Genomic DNA, 27,596 nt, shown 5'->3' with positions numbered 1-27,596 from the left:
CAGCCAGGCCAGAGACAGGCATGCACAGAGAAGGGGGCCAAACGGCAGAGGGGGATACAGGTCCCTCGGAGGAACTGCGGGCTGGCCAGACCCTTGCCCTGCCTGACGCTCCAGAGATAGAATCCGAGACAGAGATGGGGAGACCACTCAGCCCTCGGGAGCGTAGGCGTAGGAAAAGGGCAGAACAGACGCAGGCAGTGAGAAGGAGTTTGCGTGTGCAAAACCGGCTGGGAAAAGACGCCAAGCTTAAATAGGAGGCTGGGTCAGAGGATGGAGTAATGAGACACAGCTGGACTTAGGGTGGGGTCATACTGGCAGGGCTTGAAAAGGAGGAAGCCGAACGCTGGCTCGGTCTGGCAAACACCTTTTGCTTCCCTGGTAGCCAGTGCATTCCTTGTCTTGTTCCCTGCTTTTGACCTTGGACTCTTGACCCGGACCAGCTGACTTCGCTTGTACGAGTGACCCTGGTATTCTGGACAATGGACTCGGCTCTTGGAGAGGATTGGACTTTGGCTTAGCTCTGGACTCTGCGTGATCGACACTCTATTTGGCTTTACGACTCAGACCGCAGCTAGCTTCTGCTTGCATTCTAGGCCGGAGATTTATGGCCGGAGATTGGACAGCATAATAAAACACTTAGAGATAACGCTTCGCCTCAAGGCTCATTTTTAAAACCCCATCCCTGATCTAGACAAAGGTAATTCTTATATTTAATTCTTATATTTTAAAGTAGATGCATTAAGATAAGAGAAGATCTTACCGTGAGTGGGGTTATCACTAACCTTGGGCATGCACCCAAGTATTCATAGCCATAGGTGTACTGAGATAGAGCCATTCTAGCCACACAGTTATCCAGATCGAGGTCCCAATAGTAACGCAGTTGTCTTTGCCAATCAAAATTATCGACAGAATCCACCTTCATAAACAATATAAAATGTTTATTAGAAGCGTATTTTAAAATTGTAAAACTACAGATATTATTTAAACAATTATAATGTACCTTTTGGTATACAAGTTCAGTAACAATGTCTCTTGCGTGTACATCAATAGTTATGAGTGCCGTTATGATATTTCTGTGCAGTTTGGGAAGGATGCCACGGACTAGCGAAGCCAATGCATTTAATCTCTAGGAAATGAGAATAAACAAAATGTTAAAATTACTTTCCTACGCTATTCAAGCTATAACCTTTTAAAATGAAAGGAACATATTTTCAGCTGATGTAAATAGGCAGAGCCAAATAAGCAGGGAGGGATCTTCATCAGCATTTAAAGGTAACTTTTTAGGGATAATTGTGGAAGTGGATAAAAGAGGTCACCAATTCAGGAAGCATTGCTATCACTCTGAAAAGGGTTGGTTTGCTCTCTGTGATATCAGTATATAAATAATTCTGATCACATCACACTCACAAAGTGATCCCTTTCTGGCTGGGAATGAAAAATAATCCCTAACCATAAATTACTGTTTTGCACTACGCTGTATTTTATTCTTTTAAATATTTGCATTGTATTTTAAAATGACATTTTAGTTTTTTTAATAATGTGTAATCTGTCCGGAGAACATTAATTACTGGGCAGATTAGAAATGTACTAAATAAATAAATAAATAATAACCAGAGGGGAAATAGTGCAGCAGCAGACTGGGGAACAGTGACCAGTAACACCCTTTTAAGGATGTTCTGCCCCACAAAAGTTGAAACAGATGAAAATCCTGTACTACCCTAGATGTAAGGTGGCATCATTTAAAAGTCACTTTAAAAGTAGGACTACTTTCCAGTTGGGAAGTAATCATTTTGGAATGAAAACTAAATTATTTCTTGAAATATTGTAACTTTGTAGAATTGTGCTTTTATGTTGGAGTCTCCATTAAAAGGGATACACACTCTATTCCCATGATTTTTTTTGCTGTTGTTGTATTTTTGTATGGATTATAGTACTCTCTCTAAAATGTTCTGCAACATTGGTTATGTTACAAGTTGCAGCATTTTACATCTTATTATCTCTCTGGCATTTTAAACATTTGTTTCAGAATATCTAGCTGTGATGCTGTCAAACCAGAGTGGAAACGCCACGATCTTGCTACACTTTGTGACATTGTACTGTTACAGATATGCCTCTTCCTAAGCAAGCACATGAGTTAAGATTCATTTTGCATTACAGACATATCATTCTTGAGAGCTATGCAGATAAAAATTGCTCCAACTCAGGACAATTTCATTTTTAAAATTATGTCAATAATGGCATGGAAGATACATATCATCAGTTTCAAAAACAAAAACCCTCAAAACATATGAATACTGACATCAAAGTTCTCATTTTCAAATTCTTCCAAAGCTTCTAAATGATCGCGCTCATCTCCTTCTAAACACTGGGTCAGATCACGGCACCACATGAGCTGAGAAATGGTCAGCACAACCTGTAAAAAGAAAACAAAGCAGAAGAAAGGGAGAGACGTTGTGTGTCTACTGTTGGCATTTGCTTTCATGAACCATGTTTTATTACATATACCCACTGGGAATGTCTGTTGTTCAAGCCCTCTTCTGCAGAGAGCACTTCTGCAATAACTACAGTGCAGTTCCCATTCATCTCAGGAGGATTCATTTATTCATTACATTTCTATACCGCCCAATAGCCAAAGCTCTTGGTTCACAAGGGTGGTTCACAAATTAAAATAATAAAATACAACTATATAATGAAACAGAATATTAAAAACTTAAAAATTTGAAAACAGAATGCAACCAAGTAAAAGCTAGAGTAAAAAGCAAGCAGCAATGTAAACATCTAAAAACATGATGGCTCAGTTTAGACAACACATTTCTCTATGGTGGTTTTAGAAGTCCACGGTGGAGTTTTTATACCACCATTGAGAAATGCGTTGTCTGGAGGGAGAACTCCATCCCACGGTGGAGGTTTTTTTTTAGAAAACACTCCACGCTGAGCTGAGGAGAGTTCCTGCACACCTGTTGTGTTGTGTGTTGTGTGGAGGGCTCCGTGGAGTTTCCCGTTGCGTTGAGTGGAGTTTTCCACTGGCTAGAGTTCTCTGGAAAGAGTGGCGAAAGGAGGGAGTGCCACTCTAGGAGAGCTGCTAGTATTGGTTATTTTGCAGCACTGGCTGATGAGACACCATCAGGAGGACTGGGGGAGGAGAGAGGAGTAACTGTCAATCAAATGTCATGTTTCCTTTTACTCCTTTAGAAGATGATCAGGTAACCTGGCTCCAAGCCATTTGAAGGTTTAAAATGTAATACCAGAGAATTCAATTGGGTCTGGAAACTGACTGGAAGCCAGGGCAGAGGACAACAGACTAGTCTAATATGATTATGTTATTCAGTCCCTGTTAACAATATTGCTGCCCTATTTTGAACCAGTTAAAGTTTCTCAACCATTTTCAAAGGCAGCCCCATAAATTACAAATTGAAGTAATCCAAACAAGAGGTTACCAGAGCATGGGTAACTGTGGCCAGGCTGTTTCAATCCAGATAGGACCATAGTTGGCATATCAGCTTAAGGTGATAAAAGGTGCTCTGAGCCATAGATGCCACCTGTACACCTCCAAATGTTAAACCTGATCCTTTAGGGAAGAGTTGGGAAAACTGCGGCCCTAGGGCCACTTACAGCCCTCCACTTAATTTCAAGAGGGCCTCAGATTAATTTAAAAAGTTCTCTATATGCAGATAGTTCAGATCTCTGGCAAGAGCAATCAGATTTTCTCTGGCAGCCCTCTGTGAAGGAAGCAAGAGGAAAAGAGAGTAGGAGAAAGAGGAAAAGGGCAGCCCACCCCCATTTGGCTCTGTCCCTGTCCAGCACTGGCACTGGCACCTCCCAGCATTGACATGTGGCCCCCGATAGATTGCCTAAGAAAGAATGCAGCCCTTGACAGAAAAAAATATTGCCTTCCCTCCCCCTTTTTAGGTGGGGTGTAACTCCTCCAGAACAGGTTGATAGAGGTACCCACTGAGAGTACCTACGTCTTATCTGGAATCAGTCCCAGTCCATTACTGTACTCAGGCCCTGATTCAGAACAGCCACTACATCATCTGGATTTGACGAAAAGGAGAAATAGAGCTGGGTGTCATCTGCATATTTGTGACACCTCGGTCCATATCTTCGGATAACCTCCCCCAGTGGTTTCATGTAGGTGTTGATCAACACGGGGGATAAACTAAAGCCCTCTGGCACCCCATGACCAAGGACAGAGCAATAATCCCCTAGCACCACCTTCTGGAATTAGCTATCCAAGTAGGAGCGGAACCACTGCAGCGCAGACAGTGTATCCAGAAGGATACTGTGTTCGATGGTATCAAAAGCCACTGAGAGGTCCAAGAGAACTTTGTCCCTCTCTTGGCAAAGGTCATCCTACAGGTCAACCAAGAAAGTTTCCATTCCAAAACCTGAAAGGAATGACGTGGATCTAGAAAATCAGTTTCATTCGAGAGTGTCCGGATTGTGCCCTTCGTCTCTGTGCCAACTGTACAATAACTTTGGATCAATATAACAAGCTGCATTTACTTATCAGGCAAGCTACAAATGGAAGGTACTTGTTTGTGAACTCTGTTTCTGGAAATATGGATATGTTTAACTTGAAGCACATAATCAGCACCAAGAAGCAGTATCTCCTGAACTCCCAAGTTAAAGCAACAAAGTGCTTGCAAACTCAATACAATGAACGAGTGTGGTTACCTGAGATGGATGTCCAGCAACAACCCACTCTACTCTCTCTCTGGTCTGATAATCAGCAATGGCTGCTTTGCTCAGGCGTCGAAGAGAACTGAACATTGCTTCTTCAACTTTACCAAGCCAGTCTTCAACATTTCCTCTGGCCTTAAGCCCTTTTCCTAAGCCGACCTAAAAAGGCAAGCGTTGCACTTAACATTTCTGCTATTCCACCCCACCCCCAACATCAATAGCTTGAAGGCGTGATTCCCCCATGGCACAATGAAAGCTATGAGGTTGATTTCACTGCAAAATGCTTTCTAAACTTTCCTCATTATGTGTTCTATGTCTGGATGTACGATTATTCTGAAGAATCACTTACACACTAAAATAATTATCTAGTAGCCAGTTGCCATCATTATGTCTACTCTTCCACAGTCATGCTCTTGTATGACCACGAATTTGAATTCATCATGGGACTATGCACATGAAGAGATGGGGTTGTGCGCAGAGGAACAGGCTTAATTTTCAAAAGTGTGGTGTAGTGGCTAAGGTGTTGGACTGGGAGTCGAGAGAACCGGGTTCTAGTCCCCACTCGGCCATGGAAACCCACTGGGTGACTCTGAGCCAGTCACAGACTCTCAGCCCAACCCACCTCACAGGGTTGTTGTGAGGATAAAATGGAGTGGAGGAGGATTATGTACACCGCCTTGGGTTCCTTGGAGGAAAAAAGGTGGGATATAAATGTAATAAATAAATAAAAATATAAAAGCTGGGTTCATCAAGGGCAGACAGCAGGTTTACTTAATTTCTCGAATGTAAGTGACTAGTTGCCATTTTCTTCTAGGGGAAATACTAAAACTTTGGGATAACATCGCACTGACAGCAAAACCTGCTTTTCACTACTGATCCTGGGTAGCCTGGGTCCCATTGACACAGGTTCCACCCAGGTGTACAACGTGTCTATACACAGAAGCGCAATATACCCCCTTCCCCATATACATGCCCACCACCACACAAACTTCCTGTTAGAAAGGGCATTTAATTGGAATTAAGTCATGGCTTACCCTCTCACCTTCAGGTGACAGCATTGCTAAAATATCATTGGTGAGAACTTTTTCTTCTCCTTCAGCTGGAGCCATAAAGGCAAATTCTAGTTTAGAAATTGAGTCAAAGCACTTCCTTAAATGAGGCTGAACAGCTTGAGGGTTACGGGTCTGAGCCAAAATCTCCAAAAGCTCATCATTCGATAAAAAGTAAAATCTGTAAATGATATTGGAAGTGTTGAAATATAACATTATTTTCATATGCTTATTTTCAAAGCATATTTTACATGATATTTTAAGATAAGAAAATCTTATTTATTTCAATCGAACATATCACTGGTGAGAACCTTATATAAACTTATATAAAATGGGGATTAAATAAATAATTCAATACAAATTTACATAAGAATGGGGATTAAACAAGTAATCAAATAGTGCTTTTCCCCCAGCCAACATCATTTAAAAATAAACAAGTCTACAGACACCATCCAGCCAAAATTAAGCAATTTTAAGACCATATTAATTTAAGTGAAAGAAAGTTAACACTTCTATTTACATCAGTATCACTCAAAAAATCTGGTGAGATTCTCCACCTAGATTATACTGAATAAATAGATGGCTTACTTGCCTTCTTCCTGATTCTTAACTAACCTGGGGAAAATAACTCTCTTGGATTCCAAATAAGCCTCCAGGCATTTCTGAATTTGATCAAGAAGGGCATTGTTATTCTGGAAGGTCTCTAAAAGGCCTGTGACAGAATAATAATCATTAATAAGCTTTCACAATGAAAATATGTGTAAGTGCTGGGCTGAAAAAAGAAAAGAAAACATAGACACTGGAAACAATATTTGAAACAAAAAACAATTATCAGCTGAAATGGGATAAACATGTAGGGAGAATTCAAGTTGGGTACGTGTGTGTGTGTGTGTGTGAGAGAGAGAGAGAGAGAGAGAGGGAGATCACAAAACCTAAGACAAATGGGTTAACAAAGACTTTTTAAAAAATCATATTTGTAGGCTTAGGTTTAGATACTGGATCCTAAGGCTACTAGTTATATTTCATGCAAATAATACATATATTAGATGTATTAATACCAGGCTGTGTAGCTGCTCGGAGGGCATTAGGCAGACGATTAACTTTTCTCATAACTTCCTTCCAGGACTTGTCTACCTGCAAGAACATTTTAGCTTCTGCTGGTAGCTGTCTTTGAATATCAGGAGCACTGAAAATACTTTCTAGATAGAGCCAGTTTCTCTGACATGTCAGCCATTCTTCCTAGGAAGCAAGAACACCTTTTAAACAGCCTTCTAAATTAGGAAAAAACATAAGAAATAGTGGCTCTGTTTATTCCTGTATCCTCAAGTTACTGTCTTAAAAATACTATTATGTGAAAATCAGACAAATGAGGTTACTGATGCCTCAGGCTTTGTGGTTTTTCCCCACACAAGAACATTTACCAGTCCCTGCAGGAAGCAGTTTAGCACAGTTAATACTGAGCACTTCTAACATTAAAATATGAATATACTTCTCTTGAGTTTATCACCAATTATTTATAAGCTCAAGTCTACAGCAAAGTCTACAGTGAAGACCGTTGTGGTATTTATACAAATATCCTTCAAGTATAAGAGGGGTGTGGGTATTAATACCACCTGGACATTCTCTTTTTCAGCATAGTTAACATTCCTTAGAACTATTATGCCCTGCATTTATCATGCAATTCTTCTTTCAATCGAAACCCTCTTAAACGTCCCCTAATTTCTCATAAACCTCTTAGCTTTTTCTCAAGTGAAAATTCCATGCTCCTGATTATTTTTGGCATTGGCAAACTATCATTTTTATTTTATCCTCTCTGCAGTAGGATGACCTGAAATGCACACATCCAGCGAACTGATTTCTTGCAAGCAGGGGCTACTTACTCATTTCAGTGCAGAGAGATATGTGCATGTAGCTACACTCTTACCAAAAGGAGTGGGGAAGCAAACGTGTTCAGGTATTTCACGTGTTCAGGAAAAGCAAACACATTAAATACCTGAAAAAGCTTGGATGGAGTTATGGATCAGAGTAATCATGACAATAATAAAAAATCCAAGCGTAGTTCTCAGTAGATCTTGGAGACTGCAATATGCTATATTAATATTTTCAGTAAATGCTATTCACAGTTACTACAATCACATCCCCCCATTTTCTTCCTGTAGCAAAACCAAATTTGAATACAGCACTTCATAAATAAAATTGGGATAATGTCCCTACTTAGGGTGACCATATGAAAAGGAGGACAGGGCTCCTGTATCTTTAACAGTTATATTGAAAAGGAAATTTCAGCAGGTGTCATTTGTATATATGGAGAACCTGGTGAAATTCCCTCTTCATCACAACAGTTAAAGCTGCAGGTGCCCTGACCTCTTTTAAATCTGGTCACTCTAGCATAGCTCCTGCAGCTTTAACTGTTGCAATGAAGAGGGAATTTCACCAGGTTCTCCATATACAGTATACTAATGACATCTGCTGAAATTCCCTTTTCTATGCAACTGTTAAAGATACAGGAGCCCTGTCCTCCTTTTCATATGGTCACCCTATATTACTTTACACATTAATGCTGAGCTATAGCTGCCCCTTCAATAGTGACTTTAAGTATCACCTTCACACCCTTTGTAACTTTTCACATATCTAAATAATTCAGTATCCTCTTCAACTGCTGCCAGTGCCCTACTTACACTATTTTGGGGCTGGTAAGTAATAAACTAACCAGAATCAATATTGTTAATACAGAAGGACATGGATTATATCGGCCTTCCTCGCTGTGGTATCTTCCAGATGTTCTGGGCTACAATTCCCATCATCTCTGACCATTGGCCTTGCTGGCTGTGGCTGATGGGGAGTTGTAGTCCAAAACATCAGGAAGCCATGAACATCAAGAGCCAGTCATACATCTACACTTAGCTGAAATATAAACGTTATCTTGCTAAAGGTAAAGGTAAATTCTCCTTTCTAGACTGGCAAGGTCCCTCCATTGAAATATCAGAAAAAACATTACAATGTATCTATTTTTTTGTAGGATTAATGGGACCTCTGAGCTACTTCTTTCAAATGGAAAGTCAAGATAACTCTATTACTGAACCGTCTCACTATGAAATTTATACCTATTTATACAAATCTGCAACCAACACATAATTGCAATTGTTAGAAACTATTTAAGTGGATGTTAGCTCAATTTTTCAAGGTTACTCCTTTGTTTTAAAAGAAAAAGAATTTCTTTTATAATACTCACCAATGTTTGACTGAATAAAGAAAGCTGCTTTTGCCATTCATCAACTCGTGCCTTAAGAGGACCTACATATCGCGAAGAGGCAATTGTTGCTACATTAATAGTGCTGTCATCTAGAATGACCTTGAAGAAAAAGTAAAACAGCTTTCAGAATTTTGATGGTTGAGTTTTCAATGATATTTTGATTTTCGACTAAAGTATGTGTCAGTGATGTAATTTTAGGGCTGTCCACCTATTAAAGAATTTTCAGTTGATCATCATTAGACTTTTAAGCTATTGAAAGGCAGCTTACCTGTAGTTCTTTGATTGGTCATCTGTGCATTCACACATTATGAGCTCTGCACCTGCGCGGAGCTTCAATTCAGCAGAGGAGTGTTTTTGGTGGGAACCCTTCCCCACCATCCACTGCGCATGTGTAGCTGGGTTCCCGCCTTCCCTGAGACCGACTAACTGGTCTCGAGATCGAGAGGATTCACATTTCAGTACCAATGAAACAAGGACATCAATGCAAAAGTAGAAACGGTGGGTGGGTTGTGTGAATGCACAGATGACCACGCCAAGAACTACAATTACAAGTAAGCAACCTGCCTTTTTTCTTCGTGGTCTCTGTGCATCACACGTTATGGGCGAATAACTAGCTCACATAATGGAGGAGGGTAGGTAAGATGTCATAGTTCATAATTGCAGAAAGCACCGTTCTCCCGAAGGAACAGTCCTTTCGAGCATGTGCGTCAATTCTGTAATGTAAAACAAACGTGGAGGGTCTAGATGTCTGATATGTAGACCCAACGCCCAAAGGCAATCAACATCATCGCTCTAGTCATGTGCCAGCCCCATTCATAAACAAAGCAGTGATCTATGTTTAAAATGAAAATGAGTACACAGGGAGAAAGCTGAAGCCTGCTCTAGTGTACCTTCATTGCGTTCCACTGCTTGAAGGACTTTTCTCCTTGCCCAATTTTCTGAAGCTGAAAGTGAACGGGACTGGAAAGAAAATTGCTTGAGCCTGAGAGTGAGTGGGGAAGGAGTGCTGGTTTTTCTCCCTTCCTCTGCCTGATCCTTTGCATGGAAAAACAGGAGCCTGCTTTGTTTGCAAGTGAGGCAGACATGTGGATAATCCACATGGCTTAACTAGGGCTGGATTGAACACAGTTTTAAAATATAGCAGCTAATAGAATAGAACTGAATATTTGATTTTGCAAAAAAAATAAAATGTATCACTTGGGAAAATCAAAAAACCCAAGCAAAATTATACATACATACATACATACATACATACATAGATACATACATAATTACTGGAATTGTCAGGTGAACACAGGACACCGAGAGAGTTCAATCAAGTTACTTTCTAACCTGAATGTCATCTGTGCCACCAAGGATGAAAACATCTTTGGAATCACGATGAGGAAGAACAATGAATTCAGTTGTTTTCCAAGAATCTTCCACCTGGTAGGAAAAACAGGCATTGTAAATAGTATAATGCATATAATACTGAAAATAGCTTTGACAGACTGAGTTATTATAGACAGACAAACTCAACAATTAACAGTTCTTTCAGTAAAATGGGACTTTCAAACACACCGGAGTTTGCAATGCCTGCTCTCTCATATTCCACATAACAAGCAAGATTTATTACAGTTTTAACAGAATTGAAAGAAGCACAGACGATCAGTGTCCATTTTAGTAGGCTTTTAAAAAACAGTCCTACTTGAAGAATCCATGTTCTTACACAACATCCCTTAACAAAGGTACTTTATGGGCCAAGGTTCTGCACTGATATATTACCCCATCCGTAGTCACCCAAATGCAGCCACTCTCCTTACTCAAAGAGTACACTACTCAACTTGGAAGTAAATCTCACAGAGTTCTTAAGATTTCAGTCTTTTATCCTATGCATTTTTATCAGAGCTTGTTAAGGCCCAATGAGTTCGGTAAGTATGCTTAGAAATCAAGCCTCAGTATAGTAAATACAGACAGTTTCTTTACTCTTCATCAGTTCAAGATTAGGGTGTTTACTAAACTATAAATTTTATTCAAATGTACCTTTTTGAGAATCGTCTCCAGGGAAGCTTCTCCTGAAGCTTGTCCTGACACATCCTGAAACTCCTGAGTGTAGTCAAAAGCATTTATCTGAACGAGTCTCTCCAAGGTTAATGGATTTTCCACATCTATTAATTGTGCACCAACTATTTGTTCCAGAATTGCCCAATGTCTGGGTTTCAAGAAAGGGTTTCTTAGGTCTGTGATAACAGGAAGCTAAAAGAATAAGATTCACACAATTATACCTTAACTTGAACTTTTTCCTGTTAAATGTGCAGAGCTGACTAACAAACCGACTATTATATGTAGATGCAAGATTGAGGATAACATACATTACACAAGTAGTCTCCTGCGGTACTTGCTATTGTTGTTACACCATCATCTACAGCAATTACGTTGTATCAGGAATGGTTGAGGGGTTCCTAAAACTATGTATACAGCTTTACACTGATGAAATGGACTGCACCATGGAGAGGAAACAGCTACTAAAGCACTCCTATTGTTCTTTCAATCCTAAAGTCATTGCACATTTCAGCCCACTGTACAGGTTTAGGATCTGACATTATTTTCCTGGGGCTTTGGCTAAAATCCAACATTGCACAAGCAGACTTCCACTCATGCAACAGGACTTGCCCTTTCTGACATTATCCTTTTTATAAACAGAATGCCAATTAAACCGTGGATGTTCAACCAAGGAAGGTTTCCTGGAAACGAACTGTTCCAGGAAATGCCAAAAACAACACAGTTTTGGCACCTGCCAGACCTCCAGAGGCAGGGAGTTCCACAGGAAGGGGGCCACCACGCTGAAGGCTCTTCTTGGGTTGGACGCCAGTTGGGCCATAGGTTCATGTGGAATGAATAGGAGCATGCTCTCTGATGACCTCAGTGACAGGGCAGGTTGTTAAAGGCATTGTACACTAGTACCAAAACCTTAAATCTGGCCCAGTAGCGAATAGGCAGCCAGTGCAGTTCCCTCAGCAAAGGAATTACATGCTGAAAGGGTTCAACTCTCGGTAACAGCCTAGCTGCAGCATTCTGCACTAGCTCTAGTTTCAGGAATAGCCTTTAGGGCAGCCCCACATAGTGATGTGAGACCATCTCCTTTCTGCTTTCTATTATTTTCATTTCTTGATCTATCATTTCACTTATCATTTTGGCCTTATTTCACTATTCATGTTGACAACTAATTTGTTTTAGGTTGTATTTGCTTGTGATCTTGTGAGCGAGAACTTGTCACATAATATTTTTGAACAAGGCTAGTATGCTTTTAAATGCTTCATAAATCATTATTTATTACTGCTACTGCTAGTAGTAGGGCACAATCTCAAATTTTCATTCGAAAGTAGGTCTTGACAAAATTATTGTTTTCCCTTTAAAACATGTCTGAAAGTCAATTTCACGTAGTTATTTTGTACCTTTTCTTTCATTCTCTCCACCTTTTCCTTGAGTTGTGGCACAACGTTGTTAGGAGGCAACCCTTTTTCCAACTGATGCACAAACTTAGCATACTTAGAAACCTGACTATTCAATAACTCTGGATCCAAGCTATCGAATTTACTCTGTGGAAAATAGGCATACAAACAAAGTTGAGGAAAACTCTCTTAATTCATTGCTTTAGAAGTGGGAAAACAAAATCCACACTGAACACAACAGGCACAAAAAAGCACACACCACTCTGTTACAGTCAATAAGATCCTATGCATGCTTACGGACAAATAAACCTGATTGTATTCAATTGGGCTCACTCCAAAGTAAGTGTGAACAGGATTGTAGTCTTAAACATTTAAACAGGCAAGATTAGAATACACCCAGTAAAGTGAAGACTGAGGGAAGGATGATGCCCTTGTTGTCTTCATTGGAGTACCCAGCTGCCTCAGGAAATGCCTACCAAGGATTTGGTTAGTACCGTATTTCTTCGATTGTAAGACGCACACTAATTTCAGTACCACCAACAGATAAAAAAACCATAAGACACACCCGCGATTCTAAGACGCACCCCATTTTTAGAGACGTTTATATGGGAAAAAAGTGCGTCTTAGAATCGAAGAAATAAGGTAAGTTCACCAACTACCACGACGCTAATTTTTTGGTTAAATTGATCAATGAAGATCGCAACACCTGGATTTGGTGGGACGATTCTGGGCAGGTAAAATGGCAGCCACTCTCTTGAGGCACTTCTCTGATCCCTGCCCCCTACCTCCCCCATCACCAACTCCAAAAGTTGTGTGTGGGCCGTGGCATACTCTACTGGGACAGAGTCGACATCGGAGGCCTCAGAAATCACTTCTTGATCAATAGACTTTTCAGCTGTTCCAAAGCTGGCCACTTTGGAGGTTGGGGAGATACCCACTTCCTCATGCTCCTGGTGCTAGTGTCTGACTTGTTCGACTGTGGTAGCTCGATTGCGAGGCTCAGGAGAAGTAGCAGTTTGGCTGTCAGGAGAGCGAGATGCCAGCAAGCTCTGTGAAGAGGCACACGTGGAGCCTTAACGAATCCAATGTGCATCGTCCTCTTTCCTGGCTTTTCAATGCCACTGCTCCCTGCTTTACCAGAGCCATCAGAACAGAGATGAGAAAGCAAGGGAAGGTTTGGTGGGCAGGGAGAACAGAGGGTAGCCTCAGAAGCCTGAGATTGAGAAATAGTGAGAAAAGAATTTAAAAGAGGTCAGGAAAAGCTGTTTTAAGTGGAAAACTGGAGAGGAAACCCAAGGGATGACTGTCCTGAGTGAGGCAGGGAAAAAACTGGGAGTGGAGACAGAGGATGCAGCACTCAAAAGATCACAAACATGATCCTTGCTTTCCTGGATGATGCCAAGGAAACACCCCCAGCTTTTTGGACACCTCCTCACACCATACAGAGAAAGTCCCCTTTTCTGGATCCAAATTTGTACATTTTGAACATAAACATTCATACTCATAATTGCCATTCAGGTTGCTTATACATGATTTAAAGAAGAATGCATGCAATTTACCTCCATCCAATCTTCTTCAAGTATTGACCATTCACAAAGAGAATCCCATAACAGTTGTTTCAATTTCAGCTCTGCACAAACTTCTTCCAGAGCATCAAACTTGGTCACGTCCACCTATGGAGAAAGGATTAGAATAATTTCATTTTCTGAGAATGTACATTACAAAATAACCTACCACGCATGTTCGTTAACAAATAATCAACTGTAAAATGGTATGGAATTGGCTGTCAGGAAAAAAGGTGGATCAAATTCTCATACACATGTATCAAGTTATTATTTCTGTAACCATAATTTATTTATTATTTTTTAAATACGATGTCTGGTTTCCTACGTAATAAGACAGGATTCTTTTAAAGTAGAACTGTATGCTAGCACATATGAGCCTCGTGTGGTGCAGAGCGGTAAAGCATCAGTTTCTGCAGCTGAAACTCTCCCACGGCCTGAGTTCGATCCCAGTGGAATCTGGTTTCAGGCAGCTGGCTCGGGTCGACTCAGCCTTCCATCCTCCTGAGGTCGGTAAAATGAGTCCCCAGTTAGCTGGGGGAAAGGTAACAACGGCCGGGGAAGGCAACGGCAAACCACCCCGCTATAAGGCCTGCCAAGAAAACGTCAGCGAAAGCTGGCGTCCCTCCAAGAGTCAGTAATGACTCAGAGCTTGCACGAGAGGTTCCTTTCCTTATATGCTAGCACATTCCCTCCATTGGTTGTGCTAGAAAACGGAAGGGGTAGCATGTGAACCAGCATATTTGATTGGGACTGTCCTAATTGTGTACTTCATGCTAAGCCATGGTTTAGCATTACCTGTGAATGCCAAACCATTTATATATTGGTAAAAAGAGCAGTAGTAAAATAAAGGCACACAAGAACTCAAATTAAGCCTGTTGTTAATAGAACATTTGTTTTTCAAAACCCTTCACTATGATTATGATGATTACAAGGATGTAATGTTAATATGTTTAAGTGAGCCAATAATAAAACTGATCAAAATTACTTCAGTTCTACTTTCATTTTATCTTGTAGAGGTTTAGAATAAACTATTAACAAAGAGAAACTAGATGATAAGTTCTGGAAATCAGGATTTCATTTTTACAAATTTCTTGATGCAATGTTACACCATACACAATTTAAATGGATAATTTCAGCATATTTAGACAAAAATAGATACCAAAAACAAGTAAGTCCTCAAAGTCATGTGGTCCCTTTAAAATGCAATTATTTCCAAAGTAGTAGCTGTGTTCCTAGTTCATGACTATTAAAATTAGTGGCCATTTTAAAAGCACTTTTATTTAGCTCTAACTTTAGAGAAATAGGAGGGAAATGACTACTTAGGGTAAAATAGTTTCTGAATTGTTTTAAAATGAGATTGCATATAAATGTTTTATATAAAAGAATATTAAAAATGACTGTTTTGAAAATTGATTGCAAACGGTTTCCTGTTTACTCAATGTCACCTCCAAAATGAAAAATGAAAGAAAAAGGAAGTTCTTCAATATTGAAGTATTGCCGGGAGCTAGAGGTGTGTTTTGCACGGCACTTTTCCTGTTACATTTATATTCTGTCTTTCCTCCAGAAAGCTCAGTGCATCATAATACATAGTTCTCTCCCACCTACCCCGATACAGATAAAAATAATCATGCAAACTACTAAATAAGTGCCTATGACAGTCATGTCAAAACAGCCCCCCCCCTCACACACACATATATACATCTGCTGCACAGTAGTGGTCAAGTGGGAGTTAGTTTTACCTTTTCTTGGATAAAATGGGAAGAGCTATAAAAGCCTTCAAAACTAGTTTGAGCACCAATTATGGTGGGATACAAAAAACATGTGAATGTCTGTAACATAGACATTATGTGATGGGTGGGAGAGAACAGCTTTCATGAGATTGAATTATTCTGTAGTAGCCCAGGTGAAAGTTAGTTTGTTGTTTATTCGTTCAGTTGCTTCCAACACTTCGTGACTTCATGGATCAGCCCACGTCAGAGCTTTCTGTCGGCCGTTGTCACCCCTAGCATAAAGGGAGTACGAGAAAAAGGAAGCAGGATGCCACGGTAAAATTGTGGGATTTCCCCTAGTGTTGAAATGCTTGAAAACTGCTAGAACTGGTTTGATGATACAGAAGTGTTCAGAGGAGGGCAACCAGGTTGATGAGGGGTCTGGAAACAAAGCCCTAGGAAGAGAGACTGAAAGAACTGGGCATGTTTAGCCTGGAGAAGAGAAGATGGAGGGGAGACATGATAGCACTCTTCAAATACTTAAAAGGTTGTCACACAGAGGAGGGCCAGGATCTCTTCTCGATCCTCCCAGAGTGCAGGACACGGAATAACGGGTTCAAATTACAGGAAGTCAGATTCCAGCTGGACATCAGGAAAAACTTCCTGACTGTTAGAGCAGTACGACAATGGAATCAGTTACCTAGGGAGGTTGTGGGCTCTCCCACACTAGAGGCCTTCAAGAGGCAGCTGGACAACCATCTGTCAGGGATGCTTTAGGGTGGATTCCTGCATTGAGCAGGGGGTTGGACACGCTGGCCTTGTAGGCCCCTTCCAACTCTGCTATTCTATTCTATTTCCCACAGCTGCCTCCATTTTTGGACTCTACTTTGGGACATGGCTGTGAGTTTTGTGATGTTGAGCTCCTGTACTTCAAATTTTTCAGCTGCTTCACTGATTGTGGGATCAATTTGGAGTATGCAGAAATAGCTCTAATTTATTACACTTATATTCCATCTTTAATCCCCAGAGATCAAGGCAGTATATATGATTTTCCCCAAACCCCAATTTCATCCTCACAACACCCCTGTGAGATAGCTTAGACTGAAAGACAGTGACTGGCCCAAGGGTGCCCAGTCTCAATTTTAGTCCAATACTCTAACCACTAACCATACTACCTTTCCACTAAAAACTTGTGATGTTCTTGATTTGGCAAACCATACTGTAGACTTACATAAATAGCGTATAGATCTCTAAAACAAATTACCTTAAAATTCTTCTGATAGGATTTATACTGGAATGCACGTTTCTGTAGGTCATCAAGAATGGTTTGCATCTCTTCCAGAAATTGTCTCACTCTGTCTTGGTCAGTGTCTATATCCAAAATCTGAGGATCCTATTAAAAACCAAAACTCATTTGCTTTTATATTTAGCTTTCATAAAAGTTTAAATACAAGTACTGCATGTCAAACTAGTAAAATTAAATTCAGTGGGGCATATGATCTGTATCTAATGTGCAGTACAATGCATATGCAATGAGTTCCCTCTACCTGTTTTAATCCCTGCTAGACAGAGCACCAAATAATTTTCCTCAATTTTTCTCCATTGTTAACTGTAAAGTAGAGCCAGGCAACTCCTCACTTTAGTCCATGGCCAAATAGAAGTTTAACGAGCCGAGTTACATAATAAGTAGAGGTCTTTGCCCAGATCTGCTAGTATTCACACTTGGAAGAAGGGGTTGAAGAGAGCCCTTTGCCCATGACTTCACTTTTCTGTGAATTAATCTGTGAGCATAGCCCATATTGTTGACCCTTCCGCTTTTACTCAGTTCAAAATATGTCCTGTTAAAAACTATTTGCCAAGTAGGGGTTTCATTTCTCTGCATGAAATTCTAAAATAGATTTTTGAAATGAAATCAAAGCTGATCACAGTGCTCAAACTAAAATACAGAGGACCGTGGAGTTCTTGCTAGGACTTTACCTAGCAAAATGCCTTACGCTGAGTACACGGCTTCAATAAGCCCAGTGTTATCTACCTTGGTTGACATTGGTTCTCTAGACGGAGGCCTTAGCTAGACCTACCTGTTATTACATGACGGAGGGGTGAAGATCTCACAATGTTTTTTAATCGTGAGATCCCCCTCTGTTTACACGCGGCGTGCGATGATCTCAGAGAGACCCACCCTTTTTTATTATTTTTAAAGAGACCGGAGCGCATGAGCACTTGTGCGCAGAAGTTAAGTATTTTTTTAAAAAAATAATGATTTCTCCACTCCTCCCACCCCACCCCCGATGGGTGCAGAGCTCCTGAGGAGCTCTGTGCCCTGTGCGCGGGTCCCAGCTCCTCGTGAGGAATTGCGAGGAGCTGGGACAAACCACAGCGCCCGATCATGTGGATGCACAGGGACGATCCCAGGGATCATCCCTGGATTTCACCCCGTCTAGCTATGGCCTGTGTCAGGTAGAGATCTTTCCTAGATTGTCAGGTAGAGATCTTTCCCAACAGATCCTTTTAGCTGGAGATGCCAGAGACTGAACCTGTGACCTTCTGCAGGCAAAGCAGCACTCTATCACTGAGCTATGGCCCCCTCATGTGCTTTCCTTTCCACGCTCAACACTGCAGGAAGCTAGTGGTGCCCAATCGCTAGTATACAATAATAACAGAAATGCATAATGGTAATTCTTTAAGATACAGACATGAAAAAAATGATTCTTTCTGTACCTGAGCTTGGTGTTTAACATCTTTAACTTCTTCATTTAGTTCATGAACATCTATGTCTAAAAGTTGACAGAATCTAACAATACTGGCATCTCTTTCTCCCACAGATTTGTCAATTGCATTGCGAACAGCAATGATGGAGGGTTTCAGACTAGAAAACAAAGCCAAATCTTCCGGAGGAGCTGGCACCGTGTATTGTTCAATAAGCTGATACATCTTTGTTACGACTTTAGATTCATCTTCAAGAGTTTCGATCTGGGGGTGCAGGGAAATAAGTTATTCTTCCGTTTGTTTCAAAAACACGCCTTCACAGATCATCTTTGATCAAAGCTAATGTCATTGCTAATTCTAAATTGCTGTAAAATACCAAATTAAATGTAAGTCAATTCCAGATTCTTTTAAACGGTAAAGATAGAGGAACGTTACATATAACCTATATGAAAGTCAGGTCCCAACATTGAAATATTTGTTAAGTAAGGCACATGCAGCTGATCATCTCCCTCGTTTTTTTACTTTGGTGTAAGCAGGTGGAACCTGGATTGGGATTGGTATCTACTGGTGTGGGTAGGGAAGGTTTAAACCTTCTCACCTCCTGACCCTTGTGGGGGCTAGAAAACCTCAACTAGTGGCAACATCTGGCCTGAATTTTGGAATTATTATTATTATTATTATTATTATTATTATTATTATTATTATTAGCTTTTCCCCCTTCCCCTGCTTTTTGTACCACTTTTTCTGATGAAGAGTTCTGGATTTTGGTTGTGGCATTTTGGTTGATCCTAATAAAGGCATTGCCCAACTGTGCATTTTGGATTTTTTCCCCTCCTAGACCAACATGGCTACCTTTGCTTTTTATTGCATTTACTCATTTGATTGGAGGATCCTCCTCTGTTGCCCCTCCCCCAGCAACAGAAAGTGCAGGCAAGGAAGAGCTACATCCCTTACTTCAGCCACCTTCTGTTCTAGGGCCTAGAATCGATGAAGTGGAGATATAAAGAAAGATCATGCATGCCACAACAGGCTATACAGCGACTTTGTGGTGCTCAGCCTTCATCCCCTACTGGCCTCCACCATGGTGTGAGGGAGGGACTGAACTAATGCATGCCTACATCCATTCAGCCTCTCTGCCAGAGGTCATATGTGGCACAGAGGGGAGCTGTACCATTTCTCCATGATTCCCAGCGTGACTGGCCGACTCTTGTGGAAAACAGAATGCTGGACGAAATGGATTCTGGTTCTGATTCAATAGGATCTACCGGCATTCCGCTTTCTTAAGGGTAATGGATTACAGGGCTCTCAATTTAAATTATCTATACTGAGGTAGAAGATAGGGCAAGCAAGCAAAGTGCAGTTCTTTCCCACAGCTGCAGCAGTAAGTACTGTAATCCATTATGGAAGCCCTGTGGGTGAGTGGTTCCCGAGTCCGGGAGAAAGGCTTGTTCTGGATCAGGTTGCACTCCCTCTGAAAGATCAGATTCATAGTTTGGGGGTACTATTAGATCTGTCGCTAGAGGTTCAAGTGGCCGTGGCGGCTCAGAGTGCCTTTTACCAGCTTTGGCTGGTTCGCAACTATGGCCTCTCCTGGACAGAGATAGCTTGGCCGCGGTGGTACAGGCATTGGTAACCTCAAAATTGGATTGCTGCAATGCGCTCTATGTGGGGCTGCCCTTGAAGCTGCTCCGGAAGCTGGAGCTAGTGCAGAATGCTGCAGCTTGGCTGTTGTCCGGAGCTGCCCCTTTCCAGCATGTTACTCCTCTGCTGAGGGAACTGCACTGGCTGCCTATTCGCTACTGGGCCAGGTTCAAGGTTCTTGTGCTTGTGTACAAAGCCCTAAACAACTTGGGACCAGGATACCTGAGAGAGAGCCTTCTCCTACCAACCAGCCCAGACACTGAGGTCATCTGAGGGTCTGCTCCTGATGGTCCCACATAGAGCCATCCTCCGATTGGAGTCCACCAGGGGAAGAGCCTTCAGCGTGGTGGCCCCTCTCCTATGGAATTCTCTGCCTCTGGAGGTCAGGCAGGCGCCAACTTTGTATTCCTTTCAGTGCCTCCTGAAAATGTCATTATTCCAGGAAGGCTTTCCTTAACGATTAGCCACTGTTTACTGTACATTTTGCTTCTTTTAAAATCTATTTTAAAGAGTTTTATTTTGTTTTTATTTTATTTTATCTTGTACACCACTCCGAAATTTTGAATGAAGAGCAGTATATAAATTTTGTAAATAAATAAATAAATAAGTACTTGCTAAGTTGGTAAATATTAGCTAGTAAGAGCAATATGGTGAACATACCCTGTCTTGTATTTCATCAAGGAATATCAAGCTAAATACATATTCTGTAGTTGTACTTGGATAAAACTCCAGTTTAAATTTAGCATCATTTGCCTCAGCTAGAATGGCGGTCACTTTTTTCTTCGCAATTATGGGAAGCATTTCATTAATAACCTAGAATGCCAAGGAATCAGTTAGATAACATTAAATGCACTGGAATAATTTAAGAGAGAAAGTTTTACTAAGAAACGATGTTGCTTAACTTACATGAATGAGTTCCTTATTCAAGATTATGCAGCTTGTAATATATGAACATCATGGGTCATGTGTTAATTGGATAACATGTTTCATATAACAAGAAAAATAACACCTTCACCACAGATCACTGGTAATTTTGCAAAATCTCTTCTAACTACTATTTCTCTCCTCCACCTTTTTTACTTCAACTGACATCCTCAGCAACAGAAAGGTCAACGGCTGTCAATATTCCACACATCCTGGAAGTCACTAGTTATTCAGCCATTTATGTCTTTTAAAAAATCATTTTTTTTTAATTTAAAAACAAATATACTTCTGCACCCTGGAGAGTCCCCTTACAAAGCAAAAACTACCACCCAACTTCAGTGTCAAAGGGAATGGTAGATTTACCTCCAAACAGCGCTTTGGTGATGGAATTAGTTTGTCTTTCAGCTTTTTAGCATCTATGAGCAACAAGCCTAGGTTTCTCTTCTGCCTTATGGCCACAGCTTCCTTATGTTGTTTGTGATACTTCTCAAGTTGGTCAGCAAAGAATTTAACGTCTGTTTATTATACACAGAATGTGAAATACAGTTAAAAATGTATAGATGCTTTAGACATTTTCCCAGCTGTATTCTATTTTCAAATAAAATAAAATAAAATAAAATAAAAAGGAATGTTTCTTCTCGTTGATGGATGAAGGAGATATTTAATTTGCGTAAAACAGGCAGGTTTTCTGCAAATTAAACAAGCTTTTTCATTTTCATGTGGAGGCAGCCTCTCCCAGCTCCAGGACATTGAGAGGTTTTATCAACTCCAGGGACAACCCAGGTATCATGGAAGGTACAGAGATGATCTTTGATAAATAAAGCCCCAACTCCAACTCTTTTCTTGCAGATGTTATGGCAACTAGGAGGGCTACTTTAAGTGAACAGAGAGAGAGGAGCTCCTTTGCAAAGTGATTCAGAAGGTCACTTTGGCAGCACCCACATTTTATGCAAATCCCAGGAAGGAAGTCTTTGCAGTGCCAGAGGATTAAGTAGAGAAGCTTTCCATAAAAATGTGGACTTGAGGATGAGAGCCAAGGCATCTATGGAACTTTCTTGTTGGGGACTGTAGAACATTATCACCTTACTATGAGAATATTTGGGCACAGCCTGTCAGGTATAACTCTCATGCAAGGCCAGGGAGGCTTTGCATGGTTGTAAGTAGATATAATGAAAACTAGTTTGGCATGTCTGTGCAAGCTTGTCTCCGTCAGTTCTCACGCGAGTGTCTCGGCCTTGAAGCTGCTGGACTTCTCTGAGAACTGCTAGTGTGTTTTTAGAAAAATGGGGGCCCTTTGTTGAAGGAGACACTGGGATTGTAGCGTCAGCTTGGTGGGCTGAGCAGTGCTGCCCTGTTTGGACATGGTCATGATTTACGGGCCAGAGCCCCTGTCTGTCAATTGGTGGTGAACAGGTCTGAAATCCCTTTATAAGCTGGAAGGAAAGGTGAAGAGCCTTTGCTATGATCGTCTTTCGACTCATGGCCTGAAATCCCTCCGTTTCGATCCATCACCATTTGGGACTTTGAAAGCACTCTGCATATGGATTCTCTTCTATTTGGACTTTGGCTTTCTAAGGCCGGTGCCATGAAAAGTACTGTGAGGCTTTTCATAGACTGCAGCTCGCATTTGCTGTGGAGTGTGTGTGTTTGAGGTCAGCTCAGTGTATGGCAGGCTGAGGATTGACTGTTGGACTTCTTCTCTGACAGACTCAGGTGGCAGAGAGTCCCAGTACTAAAGTTCGCGAACGGGAATTCTTGTGCCTGAGATTTTACCCTCCCTGGTCAGCTCAGCATACGGCAGGCTGGGATTGACTGTCTTCTAACGCTAACGTAAGGTTTGTCTTGGTTTCAAAAGGAATGGGATACATAATACTTACCTTTTAATGGCCCTTAGCATTTCTGTAGCCCTTTTAGAGTGTTCAGAGCATTTTGCATACGATATTATTTATAACGTGTAAAGTTGGCCTTTAACATTATCCACATATTGCAGAAGGGAAGAGGGGTAAGACTGAGAGAATAGCAGTTTGTTTAAGGCTTCCTAGTGAGTACATAACTGAGGTGAGATTCAGTACCTGGAAGCTAATGATTACATCACACCAGCTTTATGTCCCATGAAAGAAATGTAGAATGTGTAAACTTTCCATTTAAAGCCATTTCTAAAAAAATCTGTTGTATAAACACTGCAAATCTTTACCGGCATAATACAAGCTGCTAAATAGATCACTACAAGCTCTATAGACTAGTAACAAAAAATAAACTATGAAATAAAATTTACCAGGTTCTTCTTTCTTCAGAGCTTCCAAGTCAAGGCTTTCATTTTCTTTGAAAAATGATCGAAACTTTTCAAAAGTAGCTGCATACAAATTGGCTGCTTCAAATGCTGAATTAATTGTTTCCTAAAAATTGATAATGATCTTAGGGTAAGCGAAATCCGTAACATTGCTCGATTTCATTTCTTTTAGCTTCATTTATTCCTTTTTGTCTTTCATTGTCCCTTGCTATTCCTATGCTGCTTTACAACTTTGTAGTACATGTGCACAAAGATTGGCATAGGAACAATGAAGCACAAGAGACATGACAAAAGGACAAAGAGCAAGCTAAGGTGCCTACTCATAAGTAAACTGCCATGGATAGAGGTGCCAGCTTGCCATTTCAAACAGCAATTTATTTATTTATTTCATTTCTATACCGCCCAATAGCCGAAGCTCTCTGGGAGGTTCACAAAAATTTAAACCATGAAGAGCATAATAAAACCACCAACAATTTAAAAACACAAATACAAAATACAATATAAACAGCAAGCAGGAATACCTCTCACAAATAGATTTACTTGCAGGCAGGTCCATCAGGTCCACCTATATTGACAAATATTGCAAGAAATCGTGCAGAAAATTTAGTGCCTCTCTAATGAGACACTTTCTTCCCTGCCACAATGCCTAGAAAGTGGAGCCCTGCAGTGAGGTGAATCTAGTCTCGGATGTTATCCAAATTCAACATTTTTCTTTGAGGCTTGTTACCACTTAGCTATTTAAAAACAGGGGGGAGACCTAGCCAATTTGTGAGGGTTGTGTTCCTCTTTGTTGGTCCCCATTAACAGAACTGCAATGTGTGGAGCCACCCATTTCTGAATTAGAAGCCTGCTGCCTAAGGGCCAAACTAGACATGATGTTAAACACGCATCTGATGTGCACATTTTTAAAAATGCAAATAGCAACCACTGTGGGGAGGCTGATAATTATCATGCCCAAAGTAAGCGGGGAGGGGGAATTTCAACCTTTCCTTGCCTGCTGTGGTTCTCTATGAAAACCGCTACTCCAAAGCTGTTATTTGCATTAGGAGGAAAGCTCCCACTGACACCAATGAGCTGTGATCCCAATAACACCTCAGCAGCTGCAACTTGAATCTTTAAAAATGGGCACATTAAAATTCAAAGATGTATTTATTAACCTCACATCTAATTTGGCCCTGAGCAAATCTGTTAGCCAGTTCGGTTTTCCCCATTGAATTTAAGTAGCTGGGACAATCCTAACTATTCTATTTATCTTTATAGTGGTCAAATGGACTGCCACTTACAATATACACGTTTATAAAATATAAGGGTACATTTTCTCCGGGATATTATATTCATGTACTTCAGGGAACAAACCAAAAATTACCAAAATTGTTGTTGTTAGTTCATTTCTAATGGGCAGACAGAGCAAAAAGAAAAAGAACAAGAAAAGGTTGGGCCTCTAACCAGAACAGCCTTCCTCAACCTGGGGCGCTCCAGATGAGTTGGACTACAACTCCCAGAATGCCCCAGCCAGATGGCTGGGGCATTCTGGGAGATGCAGTCCAACACTTCTGGAGCGCCCCAGGTTGAGGAAGGCTGAACTAGAACCTCAGCAACAACATTAAGCTCTGAAATATGAAGAAAGTGTTTAAATCTAAAGAGGTTTCCAAGCAAACAGTGTTCTGTACCTTTATTTGAAAGATAATGTTTTGGAGGTGTTTATCGTCTTTAAACATGATTAATAAGCTTGGTCCTTCACCACATGTTTTTTCCTCAATTTTGTTGTTAATAACAGGACGAGTGAAAGCATCAAAGTATTGATCAGGAACAAGGTTTGCAACAGATAACACGGTCACCTGAAACTGAGTCACAATCTCTGCCACACCATCCTGTTGGACAAACGTAGGAGAAAAATCTGTAAACCTTGGAAAGAGCTGAAGGAAGAAAAGCAATACTTAAAAATTTGTATGACACTTTTAGATGGTTCGAATCTAAACTCTTCACATAAATAACATTGTTGTAAACTTTACAACAACCCTGTAAGATAGATGGCAAACATCCTCAGGCTAAGAGAAGGTGGCTTGCCTAAAATTACCTAATAGTTTATGACAGAGATGACATTTGAGCCAGGGACTTCCTTGTTTGTAGTTGAGTCCCTTAGCCACTACAATTCAGCCACTACAAATTACAAAACACATATGAAACCAAACTTTATTTGGGATTATTCCAAAACATGAATTCACTTTTATAGCTTTATGGAAATGAACTGCACCAACCCTCTGACTCAATCTGATTAATATAAATCAACGCAGCTGATTCATTTATTTAAATTATCAAAATAGATCAATTTAAATCATTGATTTAAATCAACTTTTCCATTTTGAAATTTATAATATTTCCTGAACATGCATATCAACTAGTTGCTTTAACAATTAAAACATATTGGCTTGCAACCAAATAGAAAATGTATATAACACAGGAACATACTTTTCTATGGCAGAATTATGTCTGCTAAGAGACAAGAAGCAGATTTCTATTTGGCTATCTCTTTAAGATAAAACAGATTATTTGAACATTAAGGGTGAAATCTTATACACACTTATTTGGAAGTTAAGTTCTATTGAACAAAATGTGATTTATTTCTGAGAAAACAAGTACAGGATTAGGGTCTGGAATGTTCTGGAATGTCCAGAAAATTCCAGAAAAAATGGCTGGTAATTACTGAACAATACTGTTTCTCTATAACATGGACAACAAATTTGCATGATGTGGTTGACAGTAATAAATATGTATAATATCAGAACACATTGCAGAGCTCACATTTTCAAAGGGGATTAAATGGGAGTAGAAGATCATCTATATAAGTTTAGACTATGGCCATGGCTAGACCAGGCCTATATCCCGGGATTGTCCAGGGATCATCCCTGTGCATCCAAGTGACTCACAGGGGATCCGGGGAACAGGCAGGGACGACCCCCCCCCCATTTGCTTGGGATAATCCTTAGGTCTAGCTAAGGCCAAAGATCCTGTTGATGTCCCGCAGATTTTAGAGCCTCTGATAAAGAAATGCACAATAATAAAATACATATCGGCCCATTTTGGTCAAAATGCTAAATTTATCATTACAAGAATGAGCCACAGCTCACACACTCTCCCTTCCCTCTACTCTCCTCTCCTCCAGCACAGCCATGAAATCAGAAACTTACTATCAATAATACTTAAGCTCTATGTGGTTTACATACAAATACTTCCACTTCCATTTTAGATTAACCATAGTTTAATACATCATTCAAACCACAAACAAAAGTTAAGCCTAACTATGGATAGCAGAAACAAAGCTGCTCTCTAAACCACATTTGAATTTGGCTTATTTCCACTAACCATACTTAAGACTAACCACAGTTTGTTGGGCACCACAGGAGATGGGGCAAGGAGAACACACACAGTCTCATTCTTATAATGGTAAACTATGGTTTAGCATTACAGCCAAACCAGCCAACTGTGCAATTTATGATGCTTAACCTCAGATATCAGACATTTTCCTTGTGCTTCTCTCTTTTACGTAGGAAAGTAGCTTTTAATTCAATGGGCTGGTTCAGATGTATCAGTCAAACCATGTTTTGGCTGTCAGTCCAAGTCTTAAGTTCACACATGCTTCCTTCTCTCCTGGACTTTGTACATTCAAATTCCCTCCCTGACTTTATGGTTTGCTATTTCAAGCCATGCGTTCTAATTCTGAATTTGGAGGGCCGATCATAGTTTGCCAATTCAGATAGTCAGGGAATTTGGGTATGTAGGGGGAAGAGGAAGGGGAGAAAGGAGGATACAAGTCAGAGGGCCTGTTCAGACTTCATGTTAAGCCATGATAGTTAAGGGTTTTAACCCAACTATGGTGGCTTAGTGTGCCATGTGAGGAGAGAAAACTGTTACCATGATGGTTAAGGAAGCATCCTAGCTAACCATCCTGCTTCAGTAGGGTAAAGGGGCCCAGGGGTGGCTTACTGTGATGTGTGGCAGGCTCCCCAGTGATTAAAAAGTGCTCTGGGAGATTTCTAGGCCACGACCATAGAGTCCGCTGGCAAGAGTGACCACAACTTCCGGAGACACTCTGGCCAGAATGGACTTTCTTTATGGTCACACAGTCATTTTTTTGAGTATTTTTTCAATAGAGAGGCTGTCAATAGCCTATTCATGCTGCAGAAGAGGCCAGGATATGTGGTAAACCATGTGAAGTATGTCCGCTAACTATGGAGGGCATAGGTAGTGGAACCATGCAGCATTGCATGGTTCCACAGTCATGTGCCAGACCCACTTGCAGTAGTTCCACTAATCCTCCCCCTTCTGTAGTTCCCCTAACCACCAT

At 40.7% G+C, this 27,596-nt stretch overlaps 1 protein-coding gene across 1 annotated transcript in view; it reads right to left on the bottom strand.

Moving 5' to 3' along the window:
- The window catches only part of DNAH6 (dynein axonemal heavy chain 6), a 168,865-nt gene that overhangs the window by 124,799 nt on the left and 16,470 nt on the right, over positions 1–27,596 (bottom strand). Inside the window, exons 11-28 of the mRNA XM_063129118.1 lie at positions 24,922–25,122; positions 23,237–23,357; positions 21,325–21,476; positions 20,698–20,850; positions 18,409–18,660; positions 16,955–17,083; positions 13,976–14,089; positions 12,420–12,563; positions 11,008–11,220; positions 10,318–10,410; positions 8,965–9,084; positions 6,791–6,971; positions 6,348–6,444; positions 5,718–5,913; positions 4,678–4,842; positions 2,300–2,413; positions 1,001–1,126; positions 761–916 (exon numbers count right to left, since the gene is read on the bottom strand). Coding sequence (XP_062985188.1) covers positions 761–916; positions 1,001–1,126; positions 2,300–2,413; positions 4,678–4,842; positions 5,718–5,913; positions 6,348–6,444; positions 6,791–6,971; positions 8,965–9,084; positions 10,318–10,410; positions 11,008–11,220; positions 12,420–12,563; positions 13,976–14,089; positions 16,955–17,083; positions 18,409–18,660; positions 20,698–20,850; positions 21,325–21,476; positions 23,237–23,357; positions 24,922–25,122 — 2,727 coding nt within the window. The remainder of the gene's footprint in view (positions 1–760; positions 917–1,000; positions 1,127–2,299; positions 2,414–4,677; positions 4,843–5,717; positions 5,914–6,347; positions 6,445–6,790; positions 6,972–8,964; positions 9,085–10,317; positions 10,411–11,007; positions 11,221–12,419; positions 12,564–13,975; positions 14,090–16,954; positions 17,084–18,408; positions 18,661–20,697; positions 20,851–21,324; positions 21,477–23,236; positions 23,358–24,921; positions 25,123–27,596) is intronic.

This window comes from Elgaria multicarinata, chromosome 6, assembly GCF_023053635.1.
Source record: "Elgaria multicarinata webbii isolate HBS135686 ecotype San Diego chromosome 6, rElgMul1.1.pri, whole genome shotgun sequence".
Lineage (NCBI taxonomy): Eukaryota > Metazoa > Chordata > Lepidosauria > Squamata > Anguidae > Elgaria > Elgaria multicarinata.
Note: the sequence above shows the minus strand (reverse complement) of the source record. Positions and strands in the feature narration are given on the sequence as shown.